The sequence below is a fragment of the Trichomonas vaginalis genome, chromosome III, assembly GCF_026262505.1.
Source record: "Trichomonas vaginalis G3 chromosome III, whole genome shotgun sequence".
Lineage (NCBI taxonomy): Eukaryota > Parabasalia > Trichomonadida > Trichomonadidae > Trichomonas > Trichomonas vaginalis.
In genome coordinates this window covers 3,743,060-3,757,398 of record NC_067205.1, presented here as the reverse complement: position 1 = coordinate 3,757,398, position 14,339 = coordinate 3,743,060, and the positions used below count along the sequence as shown (strand labels likewise).

At 34.7% G+C, this 14,339-nt stretch overlaps 2 protein-coding genes and 2 pseudogenes across 4 annotated transcripts, besides 1 other annotated feature; 1 reads left to right on the top strand and 3 right to left on the bottom strand.

Annotated features, from left to right (window-relative positions):
- Positions 1–14,339: part of a mobile genetic element that runs on past both edges of the window.
- On the top strand, positions 45–955 carry TVAGG3_0636260 (annotated as a pseudogene). Its single transcript has one exon. A coding segment is annotated over exon 1 (911 nt).
- Positions 8,256–8,941, bottom strand: TVAGG3_0636250 (annotated as a pseudogene). The gene has a single exon. A coding segment is annotated over exon 1 (686 nt).
- Positions 9,906–10,316, bottom strand: TVAGG3_0636240 (organellar and viral DNA polymerase type B; the record flags this gene model as incomplete). The annotated part of the gene is made up of 1 exon (XM_001295802.1): positions 9,906–10,316. One exon carries the CDS (start codon positions 10,314–10,316, stop codon positions 9,906–9,908), a length of 411 nt encoding a protein of 136 aa, XP_001295803.1.
- On the bottom strand, positions 13,651–14,085 carry TVAGG3_0636230 (His-Me finger endonucleases family; the record flags this gene model as incomplete). Its single annotated transcript, XM_051241049.1, has 1 exon — positions 13,651–14,085. One exon carries the CDS (start codon positions 14,083–14,085, stop codon positions 13,651–13,653), a length of 435 nt encoding a protein of 144 aa, XP_051087636.1.

The following is a 14,339-nucleotide window of genomic DNA, read 5'->3' as shown; positions in this document are numbered from 1 at the left end:
GGTTCATAAACTTACAACCTCAATTCCAAGAAGTTGTAGACGCAATGGAAGTCAATGGTGAACGAGATATAGCTGGTATTTTAAGCGCGGCTTTAATGCCATTGAAAGATATGAAACATGCAGATATTTTGGACCAGTATGAAATGAACATGGCTGATGGAAATATAACACCTGACGTTCTAGAACATTTATCTCAAAGAACTACACAGAACCATAGAGATGGTATATTTGGTGAAGAGTTTAGAAAGAAAGTTATGGACAGAGAAGGAAGAGAACCTATTGTACATGACCTTGCAAACAAAAGTTTACAAAATGTCATAAAAACTTACTTTGCAGACAATGAACCGAGAAGGGATGAATATTTAAGAAAACTCAAATGGACAGTACCAAATGAAATGTTAGTATTGAAAAACATGTTCCTTGACAAAATAAAACCAACTACAGAAATAAACGACGCAAGACTGAAAGATTGGGTAAAAGCTTTCCCATTCACAAAAGATATAGTTGGTAACATGGAAGAAAACCAGAATGGCTACAAAAACATATATTTGGAAACGAGCTTATTCCATATGGACAGGCACTGTTTGAAGAGCTTGAACCGGAAACTCAGGACAGAGTCATGCAAACAATAAGCGAAGACTCAAATACAAACTATGACAAACTCTTTCTAGGATATAGGTTACCTGAGATGGGCGACCAGAGCCCAAAGGCAAAAAGGACATGGGAAATTTACAACATACTAGGTGAACATGAGGCAAAGATGCAACAACTTGAAGCAGAGGGCAAGTTACCAAAAGCGACACCAAAGAAGAAGAGAAGAGTAGAACAAAGTGAAAGTAGTGAAGAAGTAACTTCATCTAGTGAAAGTAGTGGCAATGAAAGAAAAAGAAGAGTTAAAAACTCAGTCAGGAAGAAAGTAAAGCTTGGTCCACGTGGGTTCTATTATGACACATAAATCCAACTATTCTATATTTTTACCCATATGAAATGTACGCCGCTCAGAATATAACGCCAACAGTTTTGGATGCCATGAACGGAAATGTTTCCGAATGGTATAACGAATGCGACAATGCCATTAGAAGGTCAGAAATAGTTCCTGGAACTTACGAAATATACAACTGCTGTTTCTTATGGAAACGTAGGTGAGTTTGGAGAAGGTTCTTCAACACAGTAGATATTGCTTGCGACAGGTTTCATATAATTTCTATTGACAACTCTTTCTTATACGTGGAACAAGACATTGAAATAAAACCTTCTGCCAAGTTGTCTGACAAGAAAGGTTGCAATGGAATTTTCTATGTCGGATACCAATATGCTCCAGAAAGTTTTCATGGGATATAAGATATATTCTAACTCTGACTTAGTTCAAACAGTAACATGGGCAAACTATGAATGGTTCGCTTGAGAAACTCAGTACAACCACAAGCTAGAGAACAAACAGACCAGTATGCAACTATTGAGAAAATAAGAAGACTTGACCCTAACGTTCCAGGAGTTTATGTTAACCTTTCTGGTTCAGATGGAAATGCAGTAACCAAAGTAAAATTGAAACTTAGAGTTCCTTTGTCATCTTTCCTCATCTTCAGGTTTTTAAGATACTTGCCAAACTGGGCAGGAAAAATTTCTATCGAACTTACTCCAAGCAAAAATAACTTAGTCATTGCACCAACACAAGACCCATTCACTCTTACTGTAGCTGGAACTGGTGGAGCCAAGTTCTGTGACTTTTGCAAAGGTGAGGTTGACCTAAACTTTGGTTTCTCAAACCTCAACACTGAAGTAAACTACTACTTCAATGCTGCTGGAACTGCTTGGGACCCAGTTAAGTTCACATGCGAAAAGTTTGAATGCAAGAGAATAGAAAGCAGACTTGCAGTCTATATGTTGGACCCAGATATTTCAAATGCTTTAGCTGCCAAAATATATTGCAGTTCCACTTATGTTCCCTATACACCAAATATCTGTCAAAGACTTTGCAGGTGAAGTTGGAAACCAAAGTGCTGACCCAGGTGCAAGAACAGATATTGCCTTAACAACTGCAATGAAACATGCAGATACTATGTTTGTTCTTTTTCAGACGAACTATAAATGACTATTCTTGTTTCTACAACCCCGGTATTAAATATCATATAACATAGATGGCAAATATTATCCAAGAGAAGAATATTCTACAGTTGAGGATATGAGGTCATACAACTTGACTTAGATGCTATGAACTTTAACAACAACTTCACAACAACCATTAACCCTGAATGCAAAGTTCTATTATGCCATATGTGAAAGTATGGACTCATACAGGAGGTCAAAACACTCAATATACAAATGGGAGACCGTTCAAACTTTTTGGCTTGGCATTCCATTTGCTGACTCAGAAGACTTTATGGGTGGTATTTCAACTGTTGGTACAGTTTCAAATACAATATACTGGTGACAGAGACGGTCCAGATGAATTGAAAGCAAAGAAGTTTACAAAACCAATAGCACTTTTCACGGGAAGATGCTCTTTTGAAAATTCGTTCGATGAAACCTGCTGGGGCTCCTCAGATTGTATGTATAACGACAGCTTCCATCGAGCAGATTTTGGCAGCAGGTCAGTAAGTTTCTTTGAACTGACTTCTCTCCGTCAAATATTGACAGTACGCCAGTTTTGATATAATATGTATTAAAAACTTACCTTTAGAAATATCGGTCAGTTTTGTTGTTATATTTTTGTCTGCTTCAAGAACTTTCACCATCTCGGTTATACCAACTTTCTTTGCTTTATGAAATATTTTGGTTCAGCAAAGACTGCTATTCTATAACATTTTCCATTGTTTGTATAAAGAACTACTCTGTCAATGAACTTGTATTGTTTGTGTGTGTAAACTTTTTCTGCTTCCAATTCGAAAAGATACTCAAATACGTCCATCTTTTTATCTAAGTAAAATGTCATTTCCGAAAAATAGAAGCGTAAGTGTTTCAAAAGGTTTAATGGCGATGGCAGATGTGAAGTTAAATTCACCAACTCAAAACAAACAGTCAAAGTGTTTTGGTCAATGTCAAAGAAAGAGATGTTGAAGTGGGGAAACCATACGAAGACGAAGATGGATAACAATAGTTCCTGTAAAAGAACAACCAACATACCCTGAAGTTAGCAGAGACTTAAGTCTGTTGCAGATATTCGAAACGACTACCAACAACTTAAAAGACAAACTTAAAACTCAGGAGAAGATTGTCAGGCTTTGGGTATAATGTTAAACTTGTCGACACAACCCTGTAAAAGTGAATCATATGTCATTGCACCTCATGAAGTTTTGAAAGAACTATTTGAAACTTTTGACAGAGGCAGACGATATAAACATCAAAGAAATAGAACCCGACATTGCTTGCTGTGGTGTTTCATATAATGTCATTGACAAGATATACGTTATGAAAGGAGGTGAAACGTTGAACTTAAAATATAGTTCCCAGACGTCATAAAAATATTTGACGACCACACATTTCATTAAAGTTGTTTGCTAAGTAAAAATGTCAAAACTTCTTGAAAGATGTTTGAAGAAAAACAATATAGACTTTATTTCATGTAAAGGACTTTACACACTTTTGAACGATATGAAAGACCCTGTTTTGTTTGTTCGTGTAGACAAAGGAAAGTTCTATGTCTTACAAAATATTTGAACTCTTAGACAGAACTTCAAGAAACGCCATGTGAAAAGTTTAGATGAAGTTCTTTCTCCACTTTCAGAAAAACTTTTAAATATAAGTAAATGGCAGAAACATAGTGTTTATACTATTACGACTAAAAACCCTGAGTCATATAATTCTATAACAACAAACTTACAAAGTCCTCAAGGACGATATTGTAAACTAACTTTAAACACAATGACGACTAAAGCCTGTTTTTGCTCTTTTGACACCAGAAGATTTTATTGTTGTGATGGATAAAAAATACTCCTTTGAAGATACTTACTCAGATATACCACCAACAGGTTTTGTTTGACTTATTTAATACTTTAAGGACGGATGTAACATGTGCTGCAACTAGAGCAGTTTCATTATGTTTGGATGTCCGACCGAGTTTACTATAAACGATATGAGCTATAATACAAAACTTATATCTGGTTTTTTACTACCAACAGTTCCTATAACAGGAAAAGGTGTCATACAAGGAATGTCTGTTCCATTGACTTTAAGTACACCTATTTTATATATTGTTTTCAAACTTAGGTCAAAGTGCTATTCGAATGTCGACAGAAACTACTATGACCAAAGATACTCATGCGTATAAACAACACTTTCTCTGCTGGTTTGCCTATTGTTCATTCGAATGCAGAGTTTTCAGCTTTAGTGAACTCAAACACTTTAGCAAACATAAACTTAACCTTAGTTGACGCAAACTTTGTTCCTGTAAAACTTTTATGTCCTATGTATTTGTCAATGACGCAGAAAGTTTCGAATTGGAAGATGCAACTGGTGAAAGTATTGTACTACAGAACAACTTCAACAACAAATAGCTCAAGAACAACAAATGCAACAAATGGAACAACAAAGTCAAGAATAAAAAAATATTTTATTTTTATTTTATAAAAATGTACAGAATAGACGTTTCAGATTTTATGACTTCCAAGCCTTCAAAATATGTGTCCATTTAGAGACTAAACAAAGCAGTCGAGAATTTGAAACGTTTAGTCATTTATGTCGACTCTGCCCCAGAATGTTATGTCATGAAAGAATGATTGTCTTTAACAAACCAAGAGCGACAATAGTTTCAGAACAAGAATGTAAACAAAACTTAAGAAAATAAAAGTCGTACAAGTTGCATGAAGATGTTAGATGCTTGGGATATCTTATTGTCAAAGTTAGAAGATTTTTCAGTTCGTTATAAAGTTCTATACACCAATCTCCAAACTTCTATTCTATCTTCACTGATATAAATACGAACAAGTAGAATGGAAAAAAATGTTATAGAAGCTTGGTTAACCATGTCAAAGAAATTATATGCAATGGAAACGAAAGAGTCTATGAGTATATCTTATGTTGGTTTGCAAACATCTTACAACATCCAAGTGCTAAAAATGAAACTGCTCTCATCATAATTGGAAAACGAACAGTAAGAACACTTTCTTTACAGATATCTTATGCAAACTGTTAGAAGCTATTCGAACCCTAATATGACAAACTTAGAAAACATCTGCGGTAAATTTAACTCTCAATAAGAATATGAAACTTATAGTATGTAACGAACTTCAAAGTATAGATACAACAAAGTTTGAACTCAGATGCTTTGAAGAGTCTTATAACAGACAAAGTTGAGTTGTTGAAAAGAAATATAAAGACCAAAGATTTGTGAAAATGTTGCAAACTTCGTCATGGTTTCAAACAATGCTGTTCCGATGAAGTTAGAAATTCTGACAGAAGATATGTAGTTGTCAGAACGTCAGAAGCTCATATGCAAGATACAGAATATTTTGACGACTTAGCAGAAACTTTGACCCTAACTTTTACAACCACTTTTCTCATATTTCATGACATTAGATATTTCTAAGTTCAATCCAAGACAAATTCCACATACCGAAGAGAGACAAACATTGTTAGAAGCAAACAAGAGTGTATATGAACTGTTCATAGATGAAACCGACTTTGAGTTTAGATGAAAGGTCATTGTACGATTCGTATAAACAGTATTGTCAAAATATGTTATATGACAGCGTCTAAACGAACATTCTTGGCAAATGTCAAAAGTCTTTTAGACTACAGAATGGTGTATATACAAAGAAAAATTTTTCTGAGTAAATTTTAAAAAAAAATATTTTTTTATCCGATAGAAAAGATGACGAAATTCATCTCAGTCAACAAGTACATGTCAGGACTTAAAGAAGAACTAGACCCATTCACATATTTGAATGTTTACTTCTACCATTTTGAAAAGTCTACATTGACAAAGTTTGGAACATCGAACCAGTTAAGTTTGCTATTGTGACTAAAAATGGTGCGAAATTTGAAGACTTAGACATAGAAGTTTGTTAACAGTCAAAGAAAGTTTGACAGAAGTTTCAAACCTTAAAGAAGGCAAAGCATACAAACTTGTTATACCTTATGAACCAAAGAAAGCAGACGACTATGAATATTATGAGTCTAAGATAGTGAAGTTCAAGGTAAATTGGTAAAAAGATTTTAGAGTCTAAGCCGTGTTGCTCCTAAAGAGGAAGAGAACATTGACATTGACCCAGAAATGTTCTAAAAATAAAATTTTATTTTTACATGTCAATCTCCCCTTCTCTGCTCGTTCTTTCTTCTCTTCTTCTACTTTCTTTTCTTCTTTTCTCTCTTCTTCTTTTCTGGTGGAGTTATGTCAAACTTCTCAGAACCATATTTTTGTAAAAGTGCTTTGTCATTAATAGCTCTTCTATTCTGTTTCTATTTCATTTTCAAGAACAGCGCATGTGTCTTCTTTGCATTCTAAGAACTTTGTTGGACTTCATCTCTCCAAGAGCGTCATCTCTGTCAACAAGTCTGTCATTGACAAATTTTAAGACTTCTCTGCTTAAGTTTATTTCTTTCATATTCCCAGAAACAGAACTTTAGAACAAATTCACCTTTCTTGTTTACACTATGTAAGATTTTATGGTCGACAGATGTTTTGCTGTCGAAAAGCTTGTCTCGAATATAGATAGCGAAATCGCTAGACATTTTCTAAAAGATAAAAATTTAATTTTTCTAAAAATATGTTAGAAAAAAAAGTTTGCTGACATTGACAAAAAATTTGAGAATGTTTTAAACAAGAACAAGAGGAAGTTGGAAAATGCTCAGATAAAACCCATACATGACAATTCCTATTTGCTCAGAATGTATAACAGTCTAATTGCACCACCTGGTCGGTAAGACTTTCACTTATCTTAAAATGCTGCACAACAACAAGAAACTAGATGAGAAGAACCCATTCTATGATTAGTAGTCATTTGTAGTACTTCTGTCAATTTGACCAAACCGTCAATTCGTTCAAAGATATTATAAAAAAGTCTAAGTTAGTATGTATAAAAGACTCTGATTGTTGGATTGGATAAAGAAGTACCAAAGAAGAGTTTTGAAGTACAATGCTATAAATGAGTATGTCAATTCTAAGTTAAAGACCCAAATGAGGAAATGCAGAGAATATTAGAGAAGAAACACTTCAGAAACAAACAGAAAGAGATAGAATACATTTCGAAGAAATTGCAATCTTACGATTGGAAGACTTACCCTCACAATGTCTTCTTATCTTAGATGATTTCGCTCTCATCCTTTGTTAAAGAATAGAGAACAAGACATGTGTCGAATTCTTAAGAAGCTCAGACACTTTAACATCTCAGTTGTCATTTGACAGACAGCCAAGAGTTTAAGTAAGGATGTAAAGAGAATACTTACTGACATTTACTTTTCCCCGGATTGTCCGAAGACGATTTCATGGAACTTATGAAAGAGTCCATGCAGGTAAGTTTGACAGACATGAACTATGGAGAAGTACAAAGTCATACAAGACCCTCATACTTCTTTCAGAATTCACATCTACGCGAACAAAGTTCAAATTGTAAAAAGTCAAGCGTAAAAATGTAAGTGTTTGAGTCTTAGTCTGTTGTGGTGCTGGGGCTGTCGGTTCTTCTGCTTTGGAATGGACTCGGTTGGTGAACGTCAGCCATCCGTTTGTGTCCTGTCGGAAGGAAAACTTTTCCTGTCGGAAGGAAGAACTTTTCCTGTTGGAAGGAAAATATTTTCCTGTCGGAAGGAAAAATTTTTCCTGTCGGAAGGAAAAACTTTTCCTGAAGGTCGGCCAAAAAGTTCTCAATTTTCGAAAATTTGAATGGTTTACGGACGGACAACTGGAAAAATTTTTCCTGTCGGAAAGAAAAATTTTTTCCTGTTGGAAGGAAAATTTTTTCCTGTTGGAAGGAAAAACTTTTCCTGTTGGAAGGAAAAACTTTTCCTGTTGGAAGGAAAAACTTTTCCTGTTGGAAGGAAAAACTTTTCCTGTTGGAAGGAAGGACTCGGAATGTCGGAAGGAAGGACTCGGAATGCCAGAAGGACTCGGACAAGACAATTTACCATCTAGAGCTACCTGAGCCATCTTTTGGTGTCAAGCTTGAAAAATAAATGGTTCATTTACTCTTCTTCTTTGAAGTTGTCAAAATACTCTGTTATCTTTTCCTTCAGTAGCGGTAAATCTTCTTTGAATGTAAGTATTGTACAACCTTTCATATCATAGTGTGTTGAGGTAACGTATCTTGAACTATTTGTTTCACATCTTCATTCGGTGTCATTGAAATCGGTAAGTTTTCGCGATAGAACCAATTTCTGTCAGATTTGTAAATCTTAGCAAGTCGTAAAAGCTTTTGTTGTTTCTTCTGACTAAATGCAACATAACCATATCTCTGTCTTCTTCATTTTCCATCTCTTCAGTGTAAATCATATACTTATAGTTCTTTTCCTTTCCTTTTGGTACCGAACGTGGTATTCTTTTCTGTATGTTTTTGTCTTTGGATTCAATGACTTCATCTTTTGCTTGAAGTTTCTTTTCCAGCTCTTCACGTTCTTGTCTATGAATTTCATCTAACATCATGAAAATATAACAAGCATAGCGAGGTGAAGCCCACATTGCAACAGCATTTACAAGAAGTCTATGTACATACCAACCTTTCAAACCATTTGGCAAATTTTTACGATTTTCGTACGGAATCTCGTCCCGCGGTTTTCCGCGGGACGCAAACATATGAGGAAATTCTTCTAAAAGTTCTTTTGTCTGTTGGTTTTCAAACCAATGATGTGCTTGCTTTGTAGAACGAAGAGCATTCAAAATACTTTGCATTTGGTACATGTCATCTTTGACCGAACGAATGAGACGTAACTGTTTGTTATACTGAACCCACTCGTATTCTTCATTTATATCTTCATGAACGATAGCAGTTGTTGTGTTCTCTGTTGTTGTCATATCTGTCTTTACATACAAAATAAAAAAATAAAAAAAAAATAAAATTAGCGTTATTTTTTTTAAGTTTGGTCATCCTTCACTATATGACAAATATACTATATTTTACTTAAAAATATGCAAGCGGCTCATAGCTCAGTGGTATGGGCTACCTCGCTACAGGCGTTGAAGACCTCGGTTCAAATCCCGATTCGCGCAGGTTTTTTCCTTTTATGCAGTGAAATTTCATGTACATAGGTTACTTTGGTGTTAGACCCTAGTGAAGAAAATAGAACGATATAAGTTTACATTTGTAAGGTTACTTTGGTGTTAGACCCTAGTGAAGAAAATAGAACGATATAAGTTTACATTTGTAAGGTTACTTTGGTGTTAGACCCTAGTGAAGAAAATAGAACGATATAAGTTTACATTTGTAAAGTTGGACGATAAAAATCTCTGCTACTGTCAGTACAAGTATTGTTCTGAAACAGTACAAGTATTGTTCTGAAACAGTACAAGTATTGTTCTGAAACAGTACAAGTATTGTTCTGAAACAGTACAAGTATTGTTCTGAAACAGTACAAATATTGTTCTGAAGCAGTGCAAATTTCTCACAAATTGAGAGCTTTTACGGGAAATTTGTTCTGAAACAGTACAAGTATTGTTCTGAAACAGTACAAGTATTGTTCTGAAACAGTACAAGTATTGTTCTAAACAGTACAAGTATTGTTCTGAAACAGTACAAGTATTGTTCTGAAACAGTACAAGTATTGTCAAAACTCAACGGTTTGACACATGCCCTAAAAATTATTTTACTCAGAATTTTATACAGAATTCGGCAAAAATATATTTTAGGTGAAGAGGTGAGATCTCACCTGTTTTTTCACCTGTTTTTTCACCCTCTTGAATTTTCATGAATTTCCTTAAGATAGAAAAAATAAAATTAGCGTTATTTTCTATCTTGTATAAAAGACCAAAAATAAACGCTTTACATGTATTTTTCAGCAACTTCGTCAAATAATTTTATAGCTTTGTCGATCTCATCTACTTCAAACGTTTCTTTACCTTTCGTGGGAGCACCATACATTTTCTCAAACTTTTCAAGTAGTTCTGTTTCAGCAGCTCTCATATCGTTAACAAACGCAACCTTGACTCTATTGACTATACTGTCATATCTACTACTTATATTAAATGTTCTTCCTATCTTATATCTCTTTGTATTGAAGTCCTTCGGTTTCTGAACGATGTAAAGTAAGCCCTCACTGCAACGTTCCGTATCGAATGAACCATATGTTATGAAATTATATCCAACAACTGGGTCAATCCAGAACAAAACTACTGGTATAAGACTTTTGTCTATAAGATATGCTCTTGTTCCATAGAATCTTACTGATATCATAAGCTCAGGATTTTTTGTCAAAATTTTCTGAGTTGAAGCATTTTTAACCCAGTCGTGGGATGTTTTCTTTTCAGATAGTGTTAAAATGTCTGACAAAGAATATTTTTTGTATTTCTTTGAGTATCTTACGTTTAAATCACCTATTCTAACCACTTTGGTCTCATTGTCTATCTTTTTAACTGTTTCAAACTCTGTGTTTGTCATTTTCTGTTCTTACATACAAAATAAAAAATAAAAAAAAATAAAACTAACGTTAATTTTCTATCTTGTATAAAAGATATGATTTCAGAGATTTTTTTACGATTTTCATGAGTTTTATGCAAGACCGAAAAAAGTCGGTCTAGAGAAATTTCACGATTTTCATGAGTTTTAGGCGACTACGGTTTTTTCCGTACTCGCAATTTTTTACGATTTTCATGAGTTTTAGGCGACCAGGGTTTTTTCCGTACTCGCAATTTTTTACGATTTTCATAGAGTTTTGGCGACCAGGGTTTTTCTCCCACTCGCATTTTTCCACGATTTTCATAGAGTTTTTTCACGATTTTCGTACGGAATCTCGTTCCTCGGTTTTCCGCGGGTCGCATTTTTTCGCTGTTTTCATAGAGTTTTTTTACGATTTTCGAATGGAATCTCTACCCTCGGTTTTCCGAGGGTAGCAAACATATGAGGAAATTCATGAAATTTGGTCATTTTTTCAGCAAAAATATATTTTAGGTGGAACCAGGTCCCTCGGTCCCTCGGTCCCTCGGTTAAATGAACTTCTCTGAAAAAGTGTGACAACATGACATTTTGACAACAACACAGGAAATATACTTCATCGTATATGTTTTGTCATGAATTTCATCGTCAATGAGTGTAAATCAGGCAAAAATGAGTTTTGTGTGTTTTCTACGGTGGAGCCAAAGTGGCTCGACCTCAAAACAAGCATTTCGTGAAGAATATACCACCCCGCGGAATTCCGGCGGTTGCTTTTTTTATACAAAAATCATGAGTTTTGTGTGTTTTCTACGGTGGAGCCATTTTTGGCTCGACCTCAAAACAAGCATTTGTGAAGAATATACCACCCCGCGAATTCCGGCGGTGCTTTTATACAAAACATTTACGATGAAGTCTCAACAAAACAAGCATTTCGTGAAGAATATACCACCCGCGGAATTCGCGGGTTGCTTTTTATACAAACATTGACGATGAAGTCTCAACAAAACAAGCATTTCGTGAAGAATATACCACCCCGCGGAATCCGGCGGGGCTTTTATACAAAACATTTACGATAAGTTTATTTCCTGTTTGTTGTCAAAATGTCATTGTCACACTTTTCAGAGAAGTTTAAATTACCTGGTGACGTACTGACACCTAAAAACCATCTAACCTAAAATATATTTTTGCCGAATTCAATAAAAAAAATGTTCATTTACTCACAATATTTTTGTACAAAACGACCCCAAACTTTTAACCTCTCTTCTGCAGCTTCTAATGAAACTTTAGCGAGTTCATATTCTCTAAATTCTCTCTTTAAATCTTCTTGTTCCCATTGGTCTAGTTCGATGGAGAAATCTCTATAACCAGAACATATCTCACGTTCATGTTCTATTTGTTTAAGCACATTTTTTCTAACTTCTGTTCGAACAAAGTTAGCATCTCTGCTGTATCTTCAAGTTCTCTTCATCTAATTTCTCATGAACTTTCTTGTCTATGGAGTCCAAATTTTTCCAACTGCATACAATATTTTGGAGAACCCACATTGCTATATAGTTACAAGTCTTGGGTCTACATACGTTCCTCTAACCTGTTTGATTTCATCGGAATTCCTGCATGAACATTGTATAAAAAAGCAACCCGCAGAATTCCGCGGTTGTATATTCTTCACAAAATCCTTAAAATACTCTTCCCAGGACTTATTTTCCAACAACCTTCTAAAGTCTTTCCTAAACTGCTGACATACTTTGTTGCATTTATATAACCATCCTTGTCTCTACGTAAGACTTCAATACCGTTGTAAGTGCCTTTGTGAATGTTTTCGCCATTAGATTTGTTCGTGAACGTTTTGCTTCGACTGTCATTTCAGTTCTTACAATAAAAATAAAAAATATTTTTGGCTTAACCGTCGGACATTCGTTGTGGCTTAACCGTCGACATTCGTTTGTGCTTAACCGTCGGACATTCGTTTGTGGCTCGACCTCAAAACAAGCATTTTGTGAAGAATATACCAACGCCGGAATTCCGGCGGTTGCTTTTTTATACAAAATTCAACGGTGAAAGAATACATGAAGAAGTCATGACAAAACATTTACGATGAAATTCATGACAAAACATTGACGATGAAGTTTATTTCCTGTGTTGTTGTCTAAATGTCATGTTGTCACACTTTTCAGAGAAGTTAAAATACCTGGGGACCGAGGGACCGAGGACCTGGTGAACCTAAAAACCATCTACCCTAAAAATATATTTTTCAATACTTTTTCAGCACTTTTCCGTAGTGTATATGAAAACAATTCGAGATAAAAGTCATAGTACAATGGAATTATATGCTGCACACCGTTTTGTGAACCAAACTTGAAAGTCAGAAAACTGTACTAGGTGGTTCGTAGAATTTAGAAGCAAAGTCATAAAAGTCCTTACCGATACATAGAAAACTGTTGTTGCTTGAACTGAAACTTGCATGACACATGACATTTTGAGGGTCAAACACGTTTCTATAAACTGTCAAATCTGCTGGGGGAGTATAAATTTAAATGGACCATCTGGTGTAATGTTCGTTCTGGTTTAGTAACCGAAGAAATTGTGCCCAAGAAACGTTGTCTACTCCCCATATAAAAACTCTGTATCTCTTGGAGGTTAATTTCAATCTTTTGAAATGAAACTGTGGAGTTCATCTTGTCGTATTCTAGCTTCAGATAGTATGTTCCATTTAGTAAAGAGTGGTATTTTTCTTGAAATTCCCAGTAGTATTGTTTGTTTATTTGAGTTTGAAAGTCATTTAGAGTTTTTTCAAGACTTTCGTCTGAACAATTGTAAAGATTTTCATTTCATCAAATTTTCTATTAGACCATCAGAACCTTATACTGACCGTGAAAATATACTGCGAAATAAACGCGTTAGTTCTATTTGAAAACAAAACTCTTCTAAATCCTATTGCCTTTGCATCTGAAGGACTTTGAAGCCAACGAATTGGATAGTCAAACCTGTAAGCTCCGGATGAAATTTCTTCATCTGATATAGTCCTACCAGCGTTTGTAAAGATATAGTCTAACGGTTTTGTATCTGCTACTTTTGTTCTTTGTTTTTCAACCTGAAGCATTTTATATATGTAAAAATATACTGTTTTAAAAACGTTTTAAAATGGTATGCCATATAGCTTCTTGAATTTGTTAAGAAGTATTTTAACGTATTTTCCATCTGTATCTCTAGCGTTTACATAAGCATAGCCTGCCTTAGTAAAACATACTTGTAATTTCCTATAGTTTACGCCGGTATAAAAGTAGAAAGAGTCTTGTTCTTCGCTATAGTAGTAAAACTCAAACGTATGCTTGCCATAGTCTGTAATTTCAATTGTTTCATCTTCTAGTTCGTCGACAAATTCGAATACAATATCTCCAAATTTGCTTTTGTTCTTATTGTTTTCAGAACGAGTGACCCAACGCAAGTTTTCAAGTCTATTGTCGTTTCTTATACGGTTTATATGGTCTACAAAAGGTAAATTGTTAGGATTCGGTATAAAATGAGTTGCAATGACAACATGTTTAAGATAGTTTTTTCCACTCATATTCATAGTAGTATATCCGTTATTTCCCTCCCATTCGCTTAAAACTCTTTTTGTCTCTTTTTTTCTGACTTCAAATGACTCACAACAGTGAATTTCATATTTCTCATCTAACAAACAAGTTTCCCAACGGTCTTCTCCAACAAACTCAGCGTACATTTCAAATAAAATAAAAAAATATTTTTTTGAAAAAATGTTTTACTTCATGCAATGTTTTATTTCATGCAATTTTTTATTTCTCATCTAACAAACAAGTTTCCCAA